Consider the following 26024-nt stretch of genomic DNA (forward strand, 5'->3'; position numbering starts at 1 on the left):
CTTCAAACCGAATTTGAATCATTTGCGCGTTTTTGGATCGATTGCATATCGTCATGTACCGGACCAACTTCGAAAGAAATTGGATGATAAGGGTGAGAAGATGATATTTGTATGATATCACTCTACTGGAGGGTACAAGTTGTTCGATGGAAAAAACGGAAGATCGTCATAACCCGGGATGTGACTTTTGATGAAGTCAAAAGTGCAGAAAATGCAGCAGTAATCGATTACCCTAATAGCAATAATCGATTACTCACAGAAAAACAGCAGTAGTAGTTTTTTGAAATCACTGATCCGGAGGCTTCCGACACCGCTGTACCAGCACCTACAGTAGCGCAAAATGATGTTGTTAATAATGGTAGACCAGTGAGGCAAATAGCCTTGCCTCATAGACTCCAAGATTATGAAAGATTCCAAGATAACGAAGTGAATAACGATGGTGACTTTGTTCATTTCACGCTTATGGCCGAATCCGAACCAGTAAATGAGGAAGAAGCCGTAGGTGATCCTAAGTGGATATGTGCAATGAAAGAGGATCTGGAATCTATTGAGAAAAACGGTACTTGGGAGTTGGTCGATTTACCACTTGGAAAGAAACCGATAGGTGTGCGATGGGTCTATAAGGTTAAAGCAAATCCCGAAGGTGAAGTAATCAAGCACAAAGCTCGATTAGTGGCGAAGGGGTTCTTGGAACAAGAAGGCATAGACTATGAGGAGGTATTCGCACCGGTGGCTAGATTAGAGACTATTCGTTTGGTTGTTGGTATTGCGCATAACAACAATTGGATGGTTTACCAAATGGATGTCAAATCTGCATTTTTGAATGGCCCTCTTGTTGAGGAAGTCTATGTGGGGCAGCCACCCGGTTTCGTGATAAAAAATCAAGAGATGAAGTATTACAAGCTACACAAGGCGTTGTATGGTTTGAAAAAAGCTCCAAGAGTTGGGAACAAACGTATTGACGACTTTCTTATTGACATTGGTTTCAAACGATGTGTATCCGAACATGGAGTTTATGTGAGATCGGATACAAATGATGGTGCTATTATACTTTGCTTGTATGTTGATGATCTCTTGATTACGGGCATCCATGACAAGAGTGTTTCAAGGTTCAAAAGTGATCTCATGAGAGAGTTTAAGATGACGGACCTTGGTGTCATGAATTACTTCCTTGGCATAGAGTTTCACAAGTCAAAAGTGGGGTTGCTTATGCACCAAAGGAGGTATGCTCTAGATATTTTGAAAAGTGTGATATGGAGAATTGTAATGCTTCTATTATACCCTGTGAGGCTAGAGTGCAGCTGTCCAAAAGTGATGAGGAGGATGATATCGATCCAATGCTTTACCGGAGCTTGATTGGATCGTTACGGTATTTGTGCAATACACGACCGAATTTGACTTTTAGTGTCGGTATTGCGAGTAGATTCATGGAGAGACCGAAGGTGTCTCACTTGGAGGCGGTCAAGAGGATCCTTAGATATGTGAAAGGTACTCTTGGTTGCGGAATTCTCTTTCCCGCATCGGACACGGGGCGTAAGTGCAGTTTACTTGGCTACACCGATTCTAATTGGTGCGGAGATAAAGATGATCGAAAATCGACGACGGGGTACATCTTTATGTTTGGTAGTACACCAGTCTCTTGGTGTTCGAAAAAGGAACCGGTTGTAGCACTCTCTTCTTGTGAGGCCGAGTACATTGCGGCATCGTTAAGTGCGTGCCAAGCTATGTGGCTTATGAATCTATTGAAAGAATTGGGATGTGGTGATGATGCTGCCACCACACTGTTTGTAGACAATGTTTCCGCAATAAATCTTACGAAGAATCCGATTGCACACGGAAGGAGCAAGCATATTGAGATGCGGTTTCATTATTTGAGAGAATTGGTCGGTGATGGAAAGCTTAGATTGAGCTATTGCCGAAGCGAAGACCAAGTCGCGGATTTGTTGACAAAGGGTGTGATAAATGATGTGTTCAAGAGGCTAAAGAAGTGCTTGAGCATGGCGGACTTGGAGCAACTAAAGTGAGATGGTGTGTTAATTGCAATTAAATTATGTTTTTACCCTTCCAAAACTAATAGAATTTATTTGTAGAGTCACTTTAGTTGTATTTTTGAGTTGTATTATTTTATTCTCTCAATGTATAAATACTCTTGTAATATTCCCAATTCAAAATTAATGCAAAAATTAATATTCATCCAATATTACTCTATTCTCTTTAATTCTCTCTCATCTTCATCTTCCCCAATTTTATTTTCTTCCACCATTGTCAAACCTTCAGTTTGAGTTTTATGTTCTAACATTACATGATATGAAGTATTTGAAGAAGATTAGTTTGACTAACCAAGTGGATGGATTCTATAAGGTAATGATGGTTAGTTTGACTAACCAAGTGAATGGATTCTATAAGGTAATGATGGTCATCCAACCTCAAAACCATATTATGCTTGCTACTTTACCTGACCTAAAACTTGCCAATACCACCCAAAAGTCTCTACAAAACCATTCAATCTCTAAAACACCTATTTGACATTTTAGATCAGGACATTTTTCTAATCATACTCCCTCCGTTCCACAACGAGTAATTCAGTGGACCATTTCACACAAATTAAAAAAAGGAATAAATAAAATAGAGAGAATGATATTTTTACTAAACTATTCTTACCATGTATTGGGAATGATGAAAGTAATATTAATTAGAGGGTAAAATTGAGAAAAGAGCATCGGAAATTAAAATAGATCATTAATTTTGAGACACTCTTTTATTATAAATGGATCACTCATTGTGGGACAGAGGGAGTAGAATGTTTGATATTTCAAAATTGTATATGTTCCGTTTGGGAACCATAAATGAATGATCTACCTTCATGAAGGAATCATAAATGAAAAAAGTTGAATAACTATTGATCTTGAACAACGGCTCTGATCTCTTTTACGATGACACGGGGTGGATCTATATCTTAACACTTCAAAGTCCAAGTCAGTTCAAGATTCAAAATGAGTATAGTGAAATTACAAATCAAAGATTATGTACCTTCTCATAGCATGTGAACTATTTTTATATTTTGGGTAGAGAGCAGTGGGCTTGAGATGGATTAGGCCTTGATCAATTGGGTCTTTGGATCGGTCCAAAAAAAATGTCCCAAAGGTTTTGCTGGGCACTGAATGGGTCAATGAAAGCCTTAAGTATTATTGATATGCCTTTGTGTCGTAGTTCAACATGGAATATAACTGAATCACTCGAGATCAATTTTAAAAAAAGTAATAGGGAACATGGGCATTTATTTTAGTTCCATCATTAAAATGCTTCGTTACCCATTCCTGACATGTGTGATGACGTGTACAGATAAAGTGTGGTGCAGTTCATAGAATGCTTAAGTTCACTTGAGTTTGACGTGTTTCCATAAGTTGATTTCTAGTCTTTGATCTTGTGATCTCTATTCATATTTGGTCTTGATCCTTTATCTATCATTGCTTACAAATAGAGTGAGTTGACTATTTGGAAGTTTTTGCAACTTTTTATCTTGTTGAAAGAAGAGGTACGTGCCAATTTGCAAATGAGGGACCTTGCTAGAGATTACATTCAGGTTTGCCTACATACGCTAGGTTATGAGCCTAGAGATGCTGAGGTGCTAGAACATTTGAATTTTCAAATTCAACCGACTGTACTATAGTACAATTGGGTAGATGCAAATATAGCAGACATTTCTCGGCCTTGAGCACTGAGGCAACCCTTAGTAATGCTTAAATTGTGGTTGATGATCCTACGAAAGTCATTCTGGTTCCAGAGAGAAAAGGATATGCAATTCTTTTGATGATTACATGGTTCCGTTTCATGAATGCTTATTTACAAGAGTAGGACCCCGACTTCCTTTTTATGAATTTGAGGTAGTCGTCCTGACACATACATTAAAAATATTGAAAATTTGCCATGTAGTCGTCCTAGGTAGTGTAATATTTATTTTTTCTCACTTGTTAAATATTCATTTTTCTTCATAACTTCAAATATTCATAACTTCATGATCCCTTAACATTTTTGACCCATTCTTTTTGCCATGTGTTCATGAGAATATCTATTTTATGATGATACCAAAAGAATCCCAAAAATATTATTTATTTCACCACTTTTGATTGGATGGAAAACATGTATTTTTAAGTGTTTTTAAGGCTCCTAATTGATTCTTTTGACTTATGTCTTGTTTGTTCTTGACGTTGAAAGTTTGTATGATTAAAGCGCACTCTATTAAATGTTGATTGTTATCCTTAACAAGATTGAACTTGATTATCTTCATACAATGTATCAATTGATTCACCTTGAAATACATGTTTGAATGAATGGTTAAGAGGTGATTAGGTTTCCACTTAAGTTTGGTCTTATCATGAACTTTGATTCAAGTTTAATGTTTATTTTATGAAGACTTATAATGTGATGCATGTTTGACCTAAATTAATTCATGTTGTGTTTACCATGTACCAATGAATGCTTTTACCATGTCAAATATGAATTTTTTCTTCACCATCAATATGTTGTGTCTTGTGATGTTATGTGAAACTTCGTCATGTCTTGTTTATGTTTATCTCAATGCCTAAAAACCATGATTAATATTGTCATTCATACCTCACTCACCTTATGATTGCCACTGTATTTAACCATATTTTATGCCTTAATGTTAATGCATGTTCAACCTTGTTATTGTTTATATCCAAGGGAAAGGAATCATGACATTATTGTCATTTTGCATGTGTGTGTTCATCTGCATTCTATACAACTTTGCTCTCCCTTAATCCAAACTTCTAGATACAATATTAGGTTCCCCTCAATGTAAACCTTAGGATTTTATCTCTCTCTTTTCTTCTTATAACCACTTTCATAATGAACTTTGACTTAGGTCATTGTTTTCCCTTTTATTTCTTAATCAAATGCTTCAAAACACTTAAGCATATTCAAAGATCTTTTCATAAGACCTAAAAACACAAACTTAATTCAAACCCTTTTGCCACTTTGAATTTTCCATGTTTAAAACCTTTTCATAAAAGGATAAGACATGAGTCATCCATAGTTGGGATTTAAATCTCCTATCCCATAACATTGTTGAGATTGATATTGATTCTTTTCCATTTGGAAGAGGTATATGGCATACTTGTTGATTCTATATCCAAGTGAGATCCCTTCTTTCAATTTGACGCAAAGATCTATCTTCCACATGTTTGTGGTGGTTTAAAAGTGAGTTTTCTCCTTAAGATGACAATTTGTCTCTTTCTCATAAAATCAACCCCAACAAATCCCTTCTTACTTTTGAATCCGAACTACGAGGTTTTGATCCTTCACGGGTACGTAGGCTAGACTCAATGTCTTTCCAAATCATCAAACAATAAAAAGATGTTCTTTTTCTCATCTCCCCAATCAAATAGCAAACAATTTTAACCCAAACACATATATTTAAAAGGTTCTTGTAGAGTACTACAGATGATTAAGATGCTAATACCTTCCCTTTTCATAATACACCCCCGTACCTTAGAATCTCCCCCCATTTTTGCTTAGCTTAAGTTTAATCTTCTAGCTTTGCATATACATATTGGGTTATTTTTGAATCTTTTCCCCTTCCCTTGGATAAATTAAAGTTCGGTGGTGATATTTTGATTCATGAGTCAAGTTTAATCAATAGCTTGGTCTCCGATTCTTTACCGCGACAGTAAGGATAATTTCATTATCTCAATTCGAGTTCAAAGTGAGGGCAGACGTACTCATAGCGAAGTCGATTGGGGAACTGCATAAAATATACTTGTGTACTCCCTCCCTCTCCCTATCTCTCTCTCTCTCTCTTTTATTTTCCGTTGGCAAATTGTTGATTCCACCGATCGTGCGATCAATTTTTTTAGATAATATTTTTTATTACATTTTGAAAGAGGTGTTGTTGAATTGATCACAATCCTTTATATTATGATTGAATTTTAATATCAACAAAATCATACAAATTTCTACTGCATATAAGGTGTTCGATAATTTGTCGTAATAGATTTTTTGTATGAATTATCATTGGAAGTAAACTAACCTTGTTGATTTGCATTCAACTGGTTGTGATTAATCGTGTTTGGTCAATTTGTGATTCATTATCATACTATGATTACAATTACGCATATCTGAGCTTTTTGATAGCAAGTTCGATTAGACAATTTGAACCGAGATACTTCTGTTTACTTCCATGTACCATAAATTTTTTAATTCAAAGTTTTTAACTAAGTGAGCTATTATAAGAAAATGGTGAATACAGAACATGGTATGGATTAGTTACAATTGACTATTTATAAAAAAATAGAATGTTAGTTGACCCATGTGAACAACCATATTATTTAGACATCCAATATACCCAATTGCAAACATACATCCAAATCCAAACACAACTCACTTACCCCAACACACAACAAACTTTTTCAAGCTCTCAATTTAATCAATCTAGTACCATGAATTACCACAAATATTTTCTCAATGACTTTGTTGTCATGCTAACTAAGAACAACTGATTCAATTTTAAAATTGGAATTAGAATCTTGATTCAATTCTACAAATGGAAATGCTTATGATTTTTCAGGAAAAATTTAAGGAGGAAATCGTCGAGAAACATGATGAGCTGATTCAACTTTAAAAAATGGAGGAATGAGTTCAAGAAACCTTGAAGGATCATTAGCAACTTCATTAAAGAACTCTTTTGAAGAAGAATAAGAAAAGTCAACTTCGGTAGTTTTATTTGAAAGAACAATTTCAATGGACGAACAATCCTCGAAAGATTTGTCTTCTGATAATGGTGAAACTTCATCAAGAATATTTGGTTCAATTAATGAAGAAGATTAAAAAACTTCATCTATTGAAATCTTCAAAAGAAGAAATGAGGAAGAATTCTCAACAAAAAAATTCTTTAGAGACTCAACATCGAGAATAACTCTTAAAGAATCAATCTCTGGTACAATCTCTGAAGATCCTTCATTCGATGAAGAAGAATAACATACTTATTGGAAAGCTTCTGACAAAAAAGATGGATGTGAGGTAACAACTCTTTCATACAAGCAATTGCATAAATAAAATGCTACCTTAATCGAGGTACATGAATAACTTATATCTTAAAGATTATATTGAGTTTTTAGAAAATAACAATATAACATTAAAATATGAAATTGTTAATATTAGAAACCAATCTAGTAAATGTGAGATTTGCGCCTTGATGAAAAATGAATAGAAATATTACTAAGTAAATAAATTATTAATTAAAAGGAATTTTATTAATCTGAAATTAATGACTTTTTTTCCTCAATATATCTCAATGTTAAAAACAAATGTGTAATATGCCATTATTGGAAAAAAAAATATATCTCATTACCCCATCCAGCGACAATCAATGATCAAGGGTGTTTCATGGGAGTTGGGTGTTCCATGGGAGTTGACACCCAGACAATCAATGGTCCATACTTTTTTTTCTTTCTTTTTTTCTTTTTGTAATTCACTATACTATATAATGGGCTTTTTAAAGATATTTTAAAGAGATTACTTGTTTATGTGTTTTATGCCGATTTAAAATCCCTACAGAATAACCCCTTAAAATAGCTTAAAAGTGAATTAAGAAAAGGCAAATGCTATCATGTGCCCCAAGGACACAAGTTAATGATACATTTATAGAAATATTCTTTTAGAATGCGTGCATTTAATTTCTTGAAACTTAAAATTTTATTTTATTCCACACAAAATTTTCAATAATAGTAACCTTAACTTGTGCCCCAAGGACATAAGTTAGCAAGACCCTTAAAAAAATATAAGAAAAAACACGGACTTTTGATTGGTCAAGAGTTTGCCATAGAGTATTCCCGACCAATGATTGTCAGAGATATATTCAATTTTTTTTCTTTCAAATTAAGATATAGTGAACATTTGTTTTTATCATTGGACATATTGAGGAAAAAGTCAAAATTAATCTAATTATTAAAAAGGTGATAATTTATTATATATTTTTTCATTTTTTGATTAAAAAATTAAATATACTTAATTAAATATCTTTAATAAATGTAAAATTAAATATTTTTTAAACTAGATAATTATACACTCTCTTTTCATACACTATTAATATTAATACTTTTAATAAATGGGAAAATTAGTTGAATATTTACTAATAGGTCTCGTTATTATTTTTCTGTTTTTTCAAGCAAATACGGTGAAGGGTAATACATATATTTACATTTTTTTTAAAGAGATTAATTATTATACACTATCAGTGTAAAAAGTTTTACACCGTCGGTTCATCACCATCACCCGTTTGTATTACTTTATAGATTTTTTAAATAAAAGTCAACCTTCTTTTAATATCCAACGTCTATAATTAAGTGATGGTGTAAAACTCTTTTACACTGACAGTGTATTTCAATTAATCTCTTTTTTAAAATGGTTATTAATGGTTCATTTGCATTTGTTGGACTAATCTAGCAACACATTAAATGATTTATTAAATTAAAAAGTATATCTCAACAATATTCATAAAAACATATACATGTCTAATCCTTTTCACTCTTTTTTTTGTGACAATTATTTATTTACTTACTTTAAACTCTTTTAATTCATTTTATTAAGTTGGATGTTTGTCAATTATGGAAATACTCTCTTAATTCATTTTTACACTGGTTGGTGCAATGCTCGATGCTATTTCATATTATAAATTAAATTTGAGTAATGTTAAGAAATCCATTAAAAAAAATTGTATTAAAAAATAGTAAAAAGACTTAATTATAAATTTTTGATAAAATCAATATATAATTTCTAAAAAAAATATTTATATATTTATTTTTTAACGGTGTCTTTGAAACGACATAAGTTAACATTACCCATTAAATTTTACTTCATCCATATTTAAATTTCAAAATTTTTATTTTAACACTAGTTTTAACCGTACACCGCATCCTAATGTTTTTAAATACAAAGTATTTAATAAAATTTCATTATTTTTAAAGGGACAATAGTTATTTTAATTTAATTTTTATTGATCAATCTCTTCTTCACTACTCTAATGAGTCTCTTCTCCTTCATAATGACTCCAAGGAATTTTCTCTCTTATTCTCTATCATAACTCTAAAGAACTTCAAACTCTCTCTCCTTCTTGTTCAGAACAAAATTGTCAACTCTTCATTTAATTAAATCAAACACCATTAACATCAAATAAATTTAAGTATCATTATTTACGCGTAAACCACTTCATGTTATGATATCATTCATATTATGATATTAGATCAACCAATATTTAAAATGTATTAACTAACTATTTACATGCAATTAACTAACTTCATATTTTTTTAAGAGTTTATACACCGTTCGTAACAATAAGAAATCACAAATTGTAAATTGTAAATTCTTTTAAAATGTGATTTTTATTCTATTTTTTCTTCCCATTCCTCTTGAATAATTATATTGTTCTATATTACAAAAAGTGGAATAAGGGATGAAACAATATTAAGAAACATACACATAAACTAAGAAAATATTGAAAGAATGGAGGGAATTTTAATTGAAGAGATGAAAGCTTGTTGTGGGTGTTGGAAGAAAAGAAAATGTATCATAAGGGAGAAGAATGTGAAAGATAAAAAATAAGAGAGAGAAAATCACAACAATTCATTTGTTGCTTTTTTTTATTTAATAATATAACAAAACTAATGTACTTGTGAATTATTATACGGTATAAATGTAAATAATAGTGTAAAGATAACATTTATGATTTAGATTTATATGAACAAATCATGATAAATTTTATTAATATTTTTTAATTGATATTATTTGAATGACTCTCGATTCAAAATGTTTCACTTTATATTTATAATAAATATCAATACATCAATATATAATAAAGAGATTAATAAAAAGTTTTATATTGTCAATTTTTTAATATTATTTATATTATTTTATAGATGATTAAAATAAAATTTAAATTTCTTTCAGCATCCAATATGATTGTGTAAAATCTTTTTATATTTTGAGTGTATTTCAATTAGTATATTATATTTAACTTCGTTTTTTTGAACTAGTAGGTGTGAATTAATGTTTTTCACATCGGTCCTTTTATTAAATCGATGTCATATCAACTATTTCTTAATTTTAATTATTAGTTGTTTTTCACATTAATTTTAATATGAGATTAATTGGAATATACCGAAAGTGTAAAATTATTTTACACTATCATCTAATTAAAATTATTCATTTTGACATATAAGCATGTAATTAAAAATAAATATAATAATAATAATTAAATCATAGTAATAACAACTTCTCTACATTGCTCTCTTTCTCTTTCTTCTTCCACATTCCTCTCACTCTCTCTTTCTCTTTCTTCTTCCACGTTTCTCTCAATCTCTTTATTTCTCATTTCAGTTACTTCTATTATTCTTCCTCCACTCCATCCATCTATTCAAAATTGATCTTTATACTTTCACAAATTTTATCTCACAAACTATATTTGTAAATCTCTACATACATGAGGTTAAACCCTAAACTAATAATATTTTCTTCTTTTTTATGATTGTGTGACTTTCCAATTTTTTCTTTTAATATTAAATTTAAGTAGAATAATTTATGGACTTCTACTGATTGTTGAAACTTTACAAAATTTAAATCAATTGTAGCTTGAGTTTTAACAAATAATATGAGATTTGATTAAAAGAGAGAGGATAAATATTGTATTCAATTTTACTAGCTTTACTAGTGCAATATCATTTTTATTATCATGTTTAACAGTTGTGTAAATATTGTTTGTATTATTGTAAGAGATTAAGAGATGCAAAACATACATGAAGATTCAACCATAGTTAGCTCTGATGACATACTTGAAAGTGTTGTTGGTATTGATCCTCTCAATAGCAGACTACCAACAGAGCCTCCCTTAGAGCCATATGAAGGAATGGAGTTTGCATCAATTGAAGAGACGAGAATTAACTACACAAGGTATGCTAAGAATAAAGGTTTTAGCTTTCGTATGGATCGTGTTACTAAATCAAGAACAAATGGTATGATAATAGGTCGAGAATTTCTTTGTTCAAAGGAGGGATTTCGGGCAAAAAAATATATGAAAGAAGAAAGTAATAGTATTATCGTACACGATGAAACAAGGGTAGGATGCAAGACAATGTTGTATTTAAAGAAAAATGGAGAGATATGGATTGTTTCAAGATTTGTAAGGGACCATAATCATGAACTATTTTCTCCTAGAAGTTCACAGTTTCTTCGAGTGCATAGAAAGAAGACTAATGTGCAAAAAAAACTTATTGATGTGTTGCATGATTCTGGTTTATGCCCTAGTAAAATAAGATCTGTCTTATGTACTGAAAATGGTTGATAATGTTAGATTTAGTCCACAAAATGTTATACTTAACCGAAAAGAGACAAAAAAAGTTAGAAAATGGAGATGCTCAAATGATGTTATCATACTTTAAAAATTGTCAATTGAAGAATCCTGGATTTTTCTATGCTTTTCAAATGGACGCTGAAGGAAGATTAGCAAATTGTTTTTGGATTGATTCAAGGTCCAAAATGGCATATAAATACTTTGGTGATGTTGTTACTTTTGATCCGACGTATTTGACAAATAAATACAAAATGCCTTTTGTTCCATTCACAGGAGTTAATCATCATCAACAATCCATTCTTTTTGGTTGTGCTCTATTATGGGATGAAACTATAGAGAGCTTTGTTTGGTTGCTAAGTACTTGGTTAGAAGCAATGAGTGGAATTTCTCCTAAAACTGTCATCACAGATCAAGATGCTGCTATTAGTAATGCAGTTGCAAAGGTATTTCCAAAGGTTAATCATTGTTATTGCATATGACATATTGAGAAAAAAGTTTCTGAGTACTTGAATCGTGTCTATCACGAACATGGTGAATTTAAAAATCAATTTTACAAGTGCATCCACCAATCTACCACTGTTGAAGAATTTAATTCTGATTGGGAAGCAATGATTGGTAAATATGGATTACAAGATAATCAGTGGCTAAACAAGATATTCTCCATTCGAGAAAAATATATTCCTACTTATGTACGCCACAATTTTTGTGCAGGAATGTCTACCACTCAAACGAGTGAAAGTATGAATAAATATTTTAAGGATTTTTTGAATTCAAGCACTTCATTAAGCCAATTTGTGACACAATATGAAAAAGCTCTTGATGCACGTTACAACAAGGAAAGAGAGAAGACTTTCAAAACAAGAAATTCAAAGCCACTTTTATGAACTTTATATCCCATAGAAGAAGAAGCTTAAAAAATTTATACAAGAAAAACGTTTAGAATATTTCAAGATGAGTTGGTTGGTTCTCAATTATTTATCACATAAAATGTTAAGTTTTCTATTGAAGTCTTAACGTATAAAGTTCGTGAAATTTACAAAGAGAAGCCTATCTACTATGTGAATTTTCATGTCACTTCAAAAGAAGTAAATTGTAGTTGTCACATGTTTGAATTTTCAGGTATTCTTTGTAGACATGTATTATGTGTATTTATAAAGAAAAAGGTTTATTGTCTCCCTTCACAGTATGTTTTACATAGATAGTCTATTAATGCTAAAAAAGAAAAGGTAAAAGAAGTGACAATTGAAGGTTTTCAAGAAGGAAGCAGCAACGCTTCTGACACTTCATTGTTTAATAATATTATGGTTTACTCCCTCGAACTATCAGAAAGAGGTTCACAATCTGAGAAACATCACGATATTGCAATTCAAAGTTTGCAAAATGGGATTGCAAAACTTGATTTATTGGATATTGAAGAGTCAAATAAGAAGTTTGTTGATTCAACATCGGAAGATGTGTCAAAAGCATCTGATGTTAATATAGCTTTGCATGACCCTCCACTTATAACAACTAAAGGACGTCCGCGGACTTTGCGAATGAAAAACAGTTTGGAGATGGTCAGAAAAGGTTCCTCTACTTGTAGTTATTGCATAAAAAAGGGTCATACTAAGCCTAAATGTCCAAATTTAAATCAAACAAGGTATCTTAAAATTACATGTACATGTCTTCTCATTTTTTTATCATGTTAATTTGATTCACTAACAACATACTTATGATTTTTAGGTGATAAATTCAATTTTCAAACACTATTTTGAAACTTTTATATTGGATACAATTTTATCTTTAGATCAAAGAGTACCACATACACCTCTATGTTAATCTGATATCATAACCAATAAAAGTTGAATGAATTTGATTTGATACGGTTAGATTCAACCTGAAGAATTTGATTTGATTATTTGATATCATAAACAATCAGTTAAACATGAATTTAGTTTAGTTGATTTGGATAATCGATCGCAAGTTCATCAAGCCAAAGATTTCTTCTTACGTTTCAATTTGTTTTAAGAATAATAATAATTATGATGATGAAATAAGGCTAGCAATTTAGAGTTTTAAACAAAATTACCTAAAGTAATAGGAGTTGTTTGGAATCCAACAGAGGATAAGAGAGTAGGGTTCACGCCATGCTGCCAATTCTGATGGTTGTCCGATTTAGATTTCTTGAACATACTAGGCCAATGTTTATTGGAGGAAGACATCGCCGATCGATCTTATATGTCAAAATGAATAATTTTAATTGGATGATAGTGTAAAATGATTTTACACTATCAATGTATTTCAATTAAACTCTTTTAATATTTAATTTTAACATTAATTCATAATGTATTATGAATATTTTTCGCAAATAAGCAATTGCATAACATTTGTATTTGAAAACTACAAAAACTAAGTGGTGGATGGTATATCATTCCCTTCCTAGGCCCTAGATAAGCATCTCCCTCCAAGAGCAAAGCACTCTCTAGATCACTTTTTCATATTTCTAGCAAAACATGACAAGATACTTTTATAAAGTGAAATTACTATTTCTTCATGTTTATAATTTGTTTGATTCCCATTCCCATTCTCATTCATTTCATTGCTGAAAAGCACAACAGCTAGTAACCACTATTACCAATATCTTCATTTGCTCCATCTTATCTACAACGAATCATTCCTTATTTAACTAAGTTACAAAGTAAAAAAAGTAAACACTCAAAGGTAAAAAGAAAAAAAAGGATTAACCGTTGCAATTTTCTTTGTATAAAAAGAGGGAACTAGTTGTTACAAAATTCATAAGAACACCATTTTCTCTCCATCACAATCTTCACACCCTCCCCATTTTACTTCCTTCCAAAAAAATATATATATGAAGCAAACTACACACAAAATCACCCTCTTTGCCGAGATCACCGCACACGGTGGCGCATCGGTTAAAAACCACCGCAAGAACTACGGCATGCATCTTGATGCCGATGCCATCTCCGCACTGAGGCTATGGTATACTTGATTTCTTTATCTCTTCATTTTTTCCATAAATATGTTTTCAACAGCTTTGTTCCAAGGCTAACTAAAAAAGAAGTTGATAGAATGATTGATTTGTAAATAAACTATTACTTTTTCATTGAGAATTTATTTTATCATTTTTTATTTGAATATTTCTTGATTTAAGAACCATGGAAATTGATAATGCAGATCTTAATGAAAATATATTTGTTTTTCCAAATGAAAAAAAAAATACAATCAAATGTCTTGGAAATTTACTACTTTCCGCAACACATGGATAGAACAATTGACACTAGAACTTAGTCATAATATGCATTGTTTTTAATGATAAAAGATTTAAGCACTCAAGTGTTAACATCACTTTTGAATTTTGTTTTCTTCGTATGTTGTGGAAAGCAAATAAAATCTTAAGGCTTTGATATGAAAAGTATTTTTTTTTTTAATTTTCATTAGGAAAAACAGACACCATTTCATGAAGACATTGTCATGGTTAACAAATCTATGAATAGTCAAAGAAAAAACAATTAAATAAATTTAAAAGAAAAAAAATAATAGTTTTTATATGAACCTATCACTCTACTCACTTTTTTGTTTGTTAGCTTTGCAACAAAGCCGTTAAAACTACATTTGTGGTGGTTCAATATTGTTTTAACATTTGATCCAAGTACAAATTGTTGTCTATAAAGTCATTGAAATGTGAAACTATATTTGTGGCAGTGTATTGTTAACATATTTGTTTAAATATTGAATAAGATAAAAATAATAGGATTAATAAAGTAAATTTTTTTTTAATGATGAATAAATTTACTAAAACTTTAAATATAAATTTTTTATTGTTGATACCATAATAATCAAATAATCAATAAAAATTAACTAAGAGTGAATCATTTGAGGGAACACAAGTCCAATTATGCTTAAAATTATTATTAGTCAACTTTACACATAGCTCGATCAAATTTCAGATTATCAATGCTCTCTTAATCTAAAAAAGGTTAAGACCAAAAAAATTGTGGTTATATTATAATCTATTTTTGTTGAGATGTTTTTTCTTCAATTTTTGTATCAAGTCTAGTCACGACTCTTCTTGATAAACCAATCACAAAGAAAAATTGTTATAAGAATCCAAGAGTTTTAACTAATTAATTACTACCATAAGATGTGTCAGAACTTTATAAGTTGAAACTTATCACTTTCTCATATTTATTTTTTCATTCAATCCTTCAACTTGCATCGTCTTAATCTTCTTCCAAAGACTTGAAAGCCATAGATTTTATCTTTTTTTTTTCTCTTCATCTTTATCAATATCTATTTCATGAGTCCGGAGAGAGATAATAAGGTCTTCAAGAACTATATTAGCTAAATTCATAGTATATTTAATAGTTGAATCTTTGGTCCCCATTTCTCGGGCAATTTTAAGGATTTTTTTTTACATGATCAATAATAATATAACTTTTGTTATATACTTTCAGTTTATAGGCTAAAATTTGAAATCTAGAGAACATGGTCTCCATATTTTTATCTTTTGTTTTCAACATATTAGTAACAAATTTGTGCGTACGCATAAAATGTGTTTTTGGATGTGACCTGATTTTGGACGCACGTTTTTTTGCAGTCCATAAATAAAATTGAAAGTTTAAAAAAGAAAAAAAAATGTAAGAATAATAGTAAATTTAAGTTGAAATAGTAATCCAGGTAGAAGATGAAAATAAACAATAATATTATAAATAATATGATTAAAAAATAAAAACTATTAAAACTTGTATTAGATAAATCAATCGTTTTAATTCAAACACAATGATTCATAGATAACATTCTTATCGATTAAGTATCCATAACCTTATCATACTCATCGAAGGAAATGGTTGTAACAAGAATGCTTCTGGTTTGTGATGCAGCTTGAAATTTTACTTTTGTACATTATTCATGGCAAAGTGATCTTCCATAGATATAACTAGATCTTAAGAGATAAAGAAACTATAAAGATTATCCTTCAAGTACTTAAATCTTTCTCTACCAAAAAGAGAAAACTTGATTGAATAAGTGTTGGTTCCTTCATCTTTAGCATGTATAAATTTAAACATGTTTTCTCAAAGATCTTTTACTATTACATAATTAAATATTTAAATAAGAGATTGAAACTCTAATGACAACAAAATGTTATAACACACAAGAAATTGAGAGTTTGAATTGCGTTGAACTATTAAAACATTTTTTGGATGTTTAACTAAAGTTTAAAGTTTAAGTACATCATTGTTGTGAAATTGATAGAATAATTAAAACCACTTCAAAAGAATTATTCATAGTTCAATCCCACCAAAGAAAATGGATGTGTGAGACAAAGAACAAAGTAACCAGACAAATGATTTCAAACAATAAAAAAATAATAGGTGAGAACACATGGAATTTGTTTACCTACTTCAATCAAATCGATCTTCGTTAGGGGAAGAGAGAAGCTCTCCAATTCCCTATACTTCAAAAGTTGTTACAATAGATTATAATATAAGTTACAAGAAAATAAACTTTGGATTTTCCAAGAACAAACTCTATTTTCTATCAAAGCATTTTTCAATCTCTTCAACTCAAAATATAAGATTCACACAAACCCAAGTTGTCTAAAGTGTTTACCAATCCCTTTGATAACCACAAAAGGCTGCGAAATCCCTAAAATATAATTCTAAGAAATTTTACCCTTTACTTATCACTAGGATTTCTCTCTTATATAACTTATATTACAACAAAATGAGAGAAATCCATATTTATAAATACTAAAACTTTAACAGACACAAGTCCGAAAATATGTCAGTACAAAAATATGTTTATTTTTCTCTCACTTGAATCTACAAAACCCTCTAAAGCGTCTTCCTCTTGATTTAACCTTGTGTACTTTAAACCACCCTTTAGAGAACCATTCAAATACCTCACCATCCTCTTTAAAGCTTTCCAATGAGCTTGAACATGATTTTCCATAATCTGATTTACTCTATTGATTGCATATGCTAAGTATAATCTACTACAAACCATACAAGATATAATGCTTCTGATTCACTTGTACATAGAGTACTTTAAATTATCTTCTTCTCTTCCTCAATTTGATGACATTATTTAACCGAAAGCTTCGTGTAATGATCCTAATCAGTGTTGAAGGTGTTGACATATTTAATTATAAACCACTCCACCACTTTCTTCAAGCGACTAGATTGAGATAAGAATAACTCACTCTTCTTGCGACTTCTCATGATATCCATATCCATAATTCTTTTAGCTTCACCAAGATGTTTCATCTCAACTGTGACACAAACAAAGGCTTTAAGCCTCCAATTGCAAGCACAAGCAACGTTTAACTACTAGAGCACGATATAAAAAGTCGTTCAATAAAATCAACCAACCAATACATACTTTTCCATGAAGAACTACATAACTTTGAATTTCTCATTGTACCCGAGGATACGTTGGAGCGAGACCCGTAATCTCGTTAAGCACCATAATAAAAACCTTTTTGTGACCCATTTTATTTGTCTTTTCACATCTTTTGTCACTCTAAGAAAACAAATAATATAAACTAATATTCAATTGCAAATTTAACAAAATGGTTATTGTTGAGTATAATGGATGTGATGGATGTTAATACATTCCCCTTGCATAATCGACACTTGAACCTAAATTTGACTTTATCCTTTGTTTTATATTAAATTATTAATATAAATTTTTTATTTTTAATACTATTGTTATTGTCAAAAATCTAAATGCTGACATAGATATGGAGGTTATTGAAAAATCATGTTGAATTAAAACCAAGAGTCGTGTATGTATGTATTGATAAAACCATGTTAGAATATTTTTCTTAATTTTGTTTAAGGATAAACAAAATTTAAGTTGAGGAGTATACATCAACTTAAAATTTACTTATTAATCACTATCATATTTACACACTTTCTAGCTTACTTGGACACAATGTGAAATAAGAAACTCCTGATTTATGCAAAATTAAGAATTTGTCCTAATACATATGCATTGATCAAATTAGGATATCATTCAACAACACTTTTTTACATATTAACGATCTACATTTGTACCACAAAATGGGTTAAGAGGATGGTTTAATTAAGATTGCTAAAATAAGTTTTTTTTATAAAAAATTTAAGCAATGTGCATACTACATTTACTTACATAACAACAAACATTGATAAATTTGTACAAAACTAACCAATCAAATAAACTTTTAATTTTTAATTTTCATGAGATAGTCTCTTCATACTACATAGCATTTTTCTTAAATTAAATAAAAATTTACTTATCTTTGAAATTATAAAGATATTTAAAATCTTATTACAAAAACACACACTAAATTACAATTCCATACATTATCTTATAATTAAAATAAGATCAAACTTACTCATCTAAGTATAATAATAATGTTTCAATTCAAATTCGAATATAATCCAAACAAGATCTTCTCTCTAATTCACGACTCTGTTGAAGTTGCAAATAATCTTTATAAGTAATGCCACGATATGTTGATGGATTGTTCTTACTAAGCAACTCTGGTGCAGGGGTGACAATGGTGTCAAGTGTAGGCCCATGTGCTGTACCAACAGAAATTCTCGCACTTTTCTTATTCATCACCAAAGCACGATGAACAACACTCTTATATTTTCCATTCGTAAGTATCTAAAGACAATAATGAAAATTTTATTAGTGTAACCGATACTCAATAGACATGTAAATTTGAATTGTAAAAGTTTAATTCTAATCATATTTTGATCCAATTTAATATCACTCACCTAACAATTGATTAGTAGGTGTTGACAAACTATTTGTGTTGAGGTTATCATTGATTTTGAGATAAAAAATAATTCCATCTAAACATAAAGTCATACACTATTGGATTGACTAGATTTAATTGAGACAATTTAATTTTGATTGGATGATATCATATTTTTAAAATAAATTTGATTTAAACATTATTTTTAAAATCTTGCATGAAGTCGTAGGTATGTCTGTACATGTGAAGGATGTCCTGCTCAACCATGTCCTCAATTCTATTCTCATTTTCTAGATATCCTTGAAAATGTTGGTTCATATGTGGAAGAAGATTGTCAGAACTTTAAGAAGGTTCCTATGAGGTGGGGCAAATAAGATTCTAAGATCGTTTGGGTTAAATAGCCTGACGTTTGTAAGATCAAGTAGATAAGTGTTTTGGGTTTTCGCAATCTTCGTTTGGTTAATCTGGCTCTACTAGATAAATGGCGGTCGAGATTGATATATAAAGTTATTGGCCTTTAGCGCAAGATTCTCTCACAAGATACATGGGTCAAGTTGTTTCCTCATTCATGGGTAGGTCCTCAAGATTATGAATTTCACATACTAGATGGAAGGATGTCTCTCTTCTTGACTCTAAGATGAAGGCTTCCTTCAATTAATTTTTGGAAGGTTTATAGAGGAAAGTGGGAAAGAGGATCCTCACTTAATTTTGGGATGACCTTTAGGTAAGGTGTACTCCCATAAAAGATAATTTTCCAGGATCTATCTAATTTCCAATCAAAAGGATATGAAAATAGGTGAGGTTAATTGTTGAACTGATGAGGTCTTCATTTGGAATCTTCACTGGAGGATAACTTTGTTTGTCAGAGAGTAACATGTCATTTCTAGAGTGATCCACTAGTTAGCATGTCTCCATATGTTGATAATTAATGGTGGTACTAGGGTAAAGAGGGTGACTTCTTTGTTGCATCCGCTTTTAATGCCCTTCTAGAAGCCTATCTAGGGCTCGATATTGGCTTGTATATAGAGAATTTCACCATGCCTTTAATTGGGATAAGTTGAATATCATCAAAAGTGGTTGTCTTCTCTTGACAACTCCTTAAAGATAGGGTATCAATGAGAGAGAACATTTTTAAGTGGCATGTCTTTCATTTTAATGGTTTCATTTTTGTGGGGTATGTTTAGGTCCTTTAGAGTCAGTCTCCAACTTGTTTGTGACCTACGGACTTGTAGTTACTTTATGGTATAGTATACTCGAAAATCTCGGAATGATGCAATCTTTTCAAGATCAATTGCAAGTAAGGACTTTAAGAAAAAGAATATTTTTACTTCTTAGAAACGATGTCTTAGGCGATGTAAGGTCTACTTTTATAATTATACGTCATTTTCTCAAACACTATAAAAAATCACTTTTTACCACTTCTACTTCAACTGACATTTAAAAAACAAATAAGTTTTTCTTCACACCAACCAATCAAATTTGTTTTCTTCCCCAAAATCATGTTTGATAGGGACAATTAAAATCAATTTTCCTATTTTCTACATTGAAATCAAACATAAAATAACTACTTGCAAGTATAATTTTAGTTTTACCTCCAAATGATCTCCAGTATTGATGAGAAAGGAGTTGGGTAAAGGATTAACAGGAATCCACTTGCCATTATGTTCAATTTGAAGCCCACAAAGCTCATTTTGCATCAAGAGAGTTAAAAGCCCATGATCTGTGTGAGCTGGTAAGCCCATGACAAGTTCGGGCTTAGGGCAAGGTGGGTAATAGTTTATAACAAGCAACTGGGAGCCCATATCTACATTCATCATTTTGTGTATGTAATTTTCTTCTAGGCCCAAACTCATAGATATTCCTTTTAGCAATTCTCCAATTAGTTCTCTGCTCTTTGTCACATATTCCTCTAAAGTTTCACTACAAACATTACAAAAATGAATAAGAAAATCTTATAAAAATTTAATTTTTGGCTTATCATAAAATGTAGATAGCAACAAATATTTTGTTTTTTTACTCACTCTGATCATATTTATAAAATAATTTTTCCTTTTAAAATTTATTAAACATGATTACTCAATAAATAAAAAAAGATAACTTTATCTTATAAATAGAATTAAAGAGATTAAGTCTTATTAAACCAATTAAAATTGTAATTGCACATTGATAACGCGAATTTAAACATGCACTATCACACTTATTCATCTTGATAAAAATTATTTAAAAAATAATAATTAAGAATAAAAATGACAGTCTCACACTCCAATATGAATTTAATTAAGGAAAAAAATTGAATGGATGATATTACACACTCTATCTTGTCTCCCATTAGGAATTAGAATATATCAACCTCAACTAATGCTAATTAGTAATTTAATTTAATAAAATAACCACAGTGGACTTAAATAGTTTTTACGGTTACAAGTGGACCGAATAATTAATTTCACATACTTACAATTTCTTTTAATTAGGGTTGTCCCAAACTTTTTTAATTATCTCATCTATGCAGCTTCTTTTTTTTCAATTGTTTTTCTTTTTAATTGAAACAATTAATAAATAAATATCATAAAAGTGTGTTTGGATGAAAAATTTAATTGAAACAAAATATTTTTAATAAAAAAATTTAAAATAACTTGACTAAAATTTATTGTTTGAGTAATAAATATAGAGAATTATTAAAATGATTAAAAATCAATAAAATATTTTGTACAAATTAAAACTAAGATATTTGAAGTGACATAAAAAAATTGAAATTCTTTTTTTTCTAATTTTGAATGTCAAATTGTTTACTATTAATCATTTCAATTTTATAAATTGATTCTTATATATTTTAAAAAAAAATAAATTAACCCTCAATTTTCTAAAAATGATAGTTTAGACCTTAATAATTTTAAAATTTTACAAATCAATAATTTCTATTTTCAAAATTTGTAAATTGACCCAATTTTTTTTAATTATAAACATTACCTAAATAATTTAACAATGAATAAATTTCTATATTTAATTATTTAAATTTAAAAAAAATCCAATTAACTCATCCAAATATACCATAAACATAATAAATAAATAAAAAAGTATAACTGCAAATTAAGAAAGTTTATACCTAAAAGCAATGGGTTTGTTGGGAACATGCAATTGAGGGTGAACATAGCATTTGAGATAATCTCTCCAATAGAGAGTTTTATCAACTTTGATATTGAAGCTTGTTCCACATCTAATTGGATCAAATAGTTTTTCACCAATATATTCCTTTTTATCTTCACTTGATAGATCAAAAAAACATTGGCTTCCTCTTAACACTTCATCTCTCAACTTCTCCGATACTCCATGATTTATTAACTTCAACAATTCATTTCAAAAATATTATATATATTTGATAGGTAAGTAAAATAGATCAAGTTTAAATAAATCAATTAAAAAAACTATATAAATTATACCATAAAGAAACCCCAATCGCGACATGCATCACCTAGTTTTTGAATAGCCATGGAACGGATATTAAAATCAACCGATATGAGCTGAGAAAAATCAATGATTGGAACATTCTCTGTTTCATTTAACAATATGGAATCATGTTCTTCATTTTTGTTGAGACAGATATACTTTGAAGGAATCGACTTTAGAGAGTTTGATTCCACTAAACATTTAAGACTTAACATGTTGTTTTTGTGTTTGGATGAGAATGAAATAGAGAAGAGTGCAGGTTTGGATATAAATAACACTACTACATGTGTGTCTTTTATATAACAATATTTTCTCGTGACCACTCAAAGAAACTTTTGTGGTTTTGCTTCAATTTCATAAGACGACAACACCAACTAAACTCTTTTGGTGTTATTGTTTCAATTAGTGGTGGTCCTTCTCAGTATACTTGAGAGGTCACACCTCCAATGATAGCAACCAGTACCATAACAGGTAAAATGTTAAATTTATTAAAATATTTATATACATAATATTTTAACGTTTAACAGTGTTATTAAAATATTACATGTATGAGTCACATCTCTTCTATATATAATATTTTTTTATAGGAGAAATAAAGTTGAAGTCAACAAGATGAATTTATTGTTTGCATATGAAACACGTTTTTTATATAAAAATTACTAGTACTAAAGTATTATTTGTGATATAGTGAGTCACAAGAAAAGATTAATAGACTTACTTTCATTACAATAAATTGTGGGTGACATTTAACGTGGGGAAGACTAATCCTTTTCGCTATAAAAATGTGGCAATTTTATATCTATTTATAAATTTTGACTGATTAAAAGGTACATTAAAATAATATATAAAAAATATTATGATAATATTATTTTTCTCTTGACTATTAAAGTAATAATAAAAGCATTATTGTTGTTGAGCTTCGTCTTTACCATATCGGTGTTGCATCATCAATGTTGATGTTCATATTTTGCTTCCTTGTTGCAATGCTCATCCATCCTTAACAAGAGCACTATTATATCATCAGTAACCATCACATGTCATGTTGTGTTCTACTTTTAAGATGTCTTTAATAAAGTGGCATATTGACTGAAAAATAAAGGGTATTTCCTATATAAGGCTGTAAGGTAAGTAAATAAAGGAAAGGTTCTTGATTCAAAGACATGAATTGGTTATTGGCCCAAAAATATGTATGAAACTCAAAGAAATATTGTATTTGGTTCAAAGAGAAAGTATATCACGAGAGGTGAATGATTGAAGGTACTGAATGTATTGAATGATGGAAGGTCTGGATGGTGCCCTAAGGCAGAAGAAGAAATAACAATAAATATGCTCGTCAATGATTTGTATCCTCGTATCTACGTATTCTCATCGTGCAATGAGAAATTTAGAACTCCGTAGTTCATGGAACTAAGACGTAAAAGAATTGAAAGATTTGACAGAAGTGATGAAAGTATAACTTGAACCAAAAGATAATGGTATTGTTGGAATCCATATGGTAATTATATCTGAATCAAAGAGTAAATGTGGCATATGGCCAAAAAGAAAACAGAATGAAATGTTTGTCTACGAGACAAACAACTACTGGTTCAAAGGTGGACATTGATTATTGGCCCAAAAGGTATATATGGAATCCCAAAATATATAGTATTAGGTTCAAAGAAACAGTATATCACTGAGATGAATGATCATAATATTGAATGATAGATGATAAAAGATATAACTCAAGATCAAAAGATAATGATATTGTTTGAATCCATAAAGGAATTAACTCTGAACTAAAGAGTAAAACAGACATATTGGCAAAAAAGAAAACAAAATGAAATGTTTGTTTACGAGATAAACAACTCTTACTTTAAAGGTAGCCATTGGTTATTGGCTTAAAAGGTATATATGGAGTCCCGAGAAATATAGTATTCGGTCCAAAGAAACAGTATATGACTGAAGTGAATGGTTATGATTGAAAATATTGGGCAATGAATCATGAAAGAAATGGATGGCGCCATAAGGCAGAATAATATCTTTGATTGATTATTATAATTATGAAATTTATTTAACAAGTTCAATCGTTGGTACTTAGAGGGAGACAAGTGTCTAACCACTGGTTAAGTACGACCAACAATCAGAATACTCGGGTGTTTAGAGGACGGTTGCATCCTAACCATTTTTTTCACTCTCAGAGCACCAGATTTGACTCGTTTTATTTGTTAAGTGTTTTGAAAGGATGTTAAGCATCGGACCACAAGCTAGGTATGACCGACAACCCAAGTACTTGAAACATAGTGCACAAGTACGTACATCCCATCTTTTTTATCCAATTTATTATGAAGATGACTTGAAATGGATCAAGGATAAAAGTTGAATAGAATGAGATAGAATGACTGAGATAGAAGTGAATGAATGTGAAATGGAAGAGATACTCGATGTTGGATCAAGCACTCGCGTTGCTTTTGATTATATTTGATTTTGAAAAGCACTTAACGTTGAATCAAGTGTGTTTTTATTCTTTTAAAAAGTATTCTTTTATTGTTTTGTTTTTATCTTATCAATTAACATGTAAAGTAAACAACAAAGAAAATAAAGTCCTAAGCCATTACATGTTCATGGGAATGAGAGACATATTATCCACAATGGGGGAATGAACCGTCAACCATACAAGAAATGTGAAAAGGTTCATACAAGCATATAATTCTTAACCATGCCCTAAAATCAATCAAGTGGCAATGGTAAATCCTAACAAATTCACAATCATGATCATGATTCATGCATCAAAATACAATTAAAATAGATACAAAAAGAATGCTAATTCTAATGAATGCAGATTAAAGATTAAAGTCTAAACTTGAACATGCATCAAAGTGAACCAAAATATCTAAAAAGAAAGTAATGTGATCATGATTTTTTAATCAAAAAATGGCTAAAAACAATTATGGACCATATTGAATCATTAACCAAAACTTCAATTAACATACAATGAGTGGTTAAAATCATGATGAATCATTATCTTTAAAAATGAATTAATGAACTAAAATCAATTAAAATGTAATTAGGTTCTAAAACATTTATCATTTATTTTCAAAGTAACAAAGAACAATTAAAGTCTAATTCAATTGTTAATCAAACATTTTCTACTAATCTCCATACTCTCTTTTTTAATCTCAATTTTCTAAGTGATTATAATCTAACTCTAATTATGAAAATTAATCATGATTAATTATGAGAACTAAAATCTTATTTTTACTAAAAAAAAACTAAATTAACTCTAATTAAGCAAAAATAAAATCTAATTTCTGTTATCTTTTTGCTTTTGAAATGTTTAATAGAATTTTTTTTAATTTGTTTATAATTCAGAACCCAACACAAAAGCATTGCTTCTTAATTTTTTTTTTTGTGTGTGTATTAATTACTTAATGAATTAAAGCTGGGTGTTATTTTTAATTATAAAACAACTTATTAATTAGAGGTTGCAACATG

At 29.9% G+C, this 26024-nt stretch overlaps 1 protein-coding gene, 1 long non-coding RNA gene and 1 pseudogene across 2 annotated transcripts; 2 read left to right on the forward strand and 1 right to left on the reverse strand.

The window, feature by feature from the left end:
* Positions 1 to 11970: 11970 nt before the first annotated feature.
* On the forward strand, positions 11971 to 13088 carry LOC127122492 (protein FAR1-RELATED SEQUENCE 5-like; annotated as a pseudogene).
* Positions 13089 to 14011: 923 nt separating this feature from the next.
* Positions 14012 to 19157, forward strand: LOC127118728 (uncharacterized). Its single transcript, XR_007802324.1, has 2 exons — positions 14012 to 14341; positions 18898 to 19157. It is a non-coding gene; the product is annotated as an uncharacterized LOC127118728 (long non-coding RNA).
* Positions 18548 to 22830, reverse strand: LOC127118727 (2-oxoglutarate-dependent dioxygenase 19). Its single transcript, XM_051048983.1, has 4 exons — positions 22547 to 22830; positions 22213 to 22448; positions 20702 to 21029; positions 18548 to 19015 (listed from the first exon to the last, which is right to left on the reverse strand). Exons 1-4 carry the CDS (start codon positions 22766 to 22768, stop codon positions 18770 to 18772), a joined length of 1032 nt encoding a protein of 343 aa, XP_050904940.1. The 5' UTR covers positions 22769 to 22830; the 3' UTR covers positions 18548 to 18769.
* Between the last annotated feature and the right edge of the window lie 3194 nt (positions 22831 to 26024).

The sequence above is a fragment of the Lathyrus oleraceus genome, chromosome 2 (assembly GCF_024323335.1).
Source record: "Lathyrus oleraceus cultivar Zhongwan6 chromosome 2, CAAS_Psat_ZW6_1.0, whole genome shotgun sequence".
Taxonomy (NCBI): domain Eukaryota; kingdom Viridiplantae; phylum Streptophyta; class Magnoliopsida; order Fabales; family Fabaceae; genus Lathyrus; species Lathyrus oleraceus.

Bases quoted from the DNA above. Each gene is read 5' to 3' on its own strand.
- LOC127118727 (XM_051048983.1), bottom strand. From the start codon at position 22,768: ATGTTAAGTCTTAAATGTTTAGTGGAATCAAACTCTCTAAAGTCGATT. The intron at 22,449-22,546 runs GTATAATTTATA...GAATTGTTGAAG, and splicing joins GCGATTGGGGTTTCTTTATG to TTAATAAATCATGGAGTATC. The intron at 21,030-22,212 runs GTATAAACTTTC...TAATGTTTGTAG, and splicing joins AACAAACCCATTGCTTTTAG to TGAAACTTTAGAGGAATATG.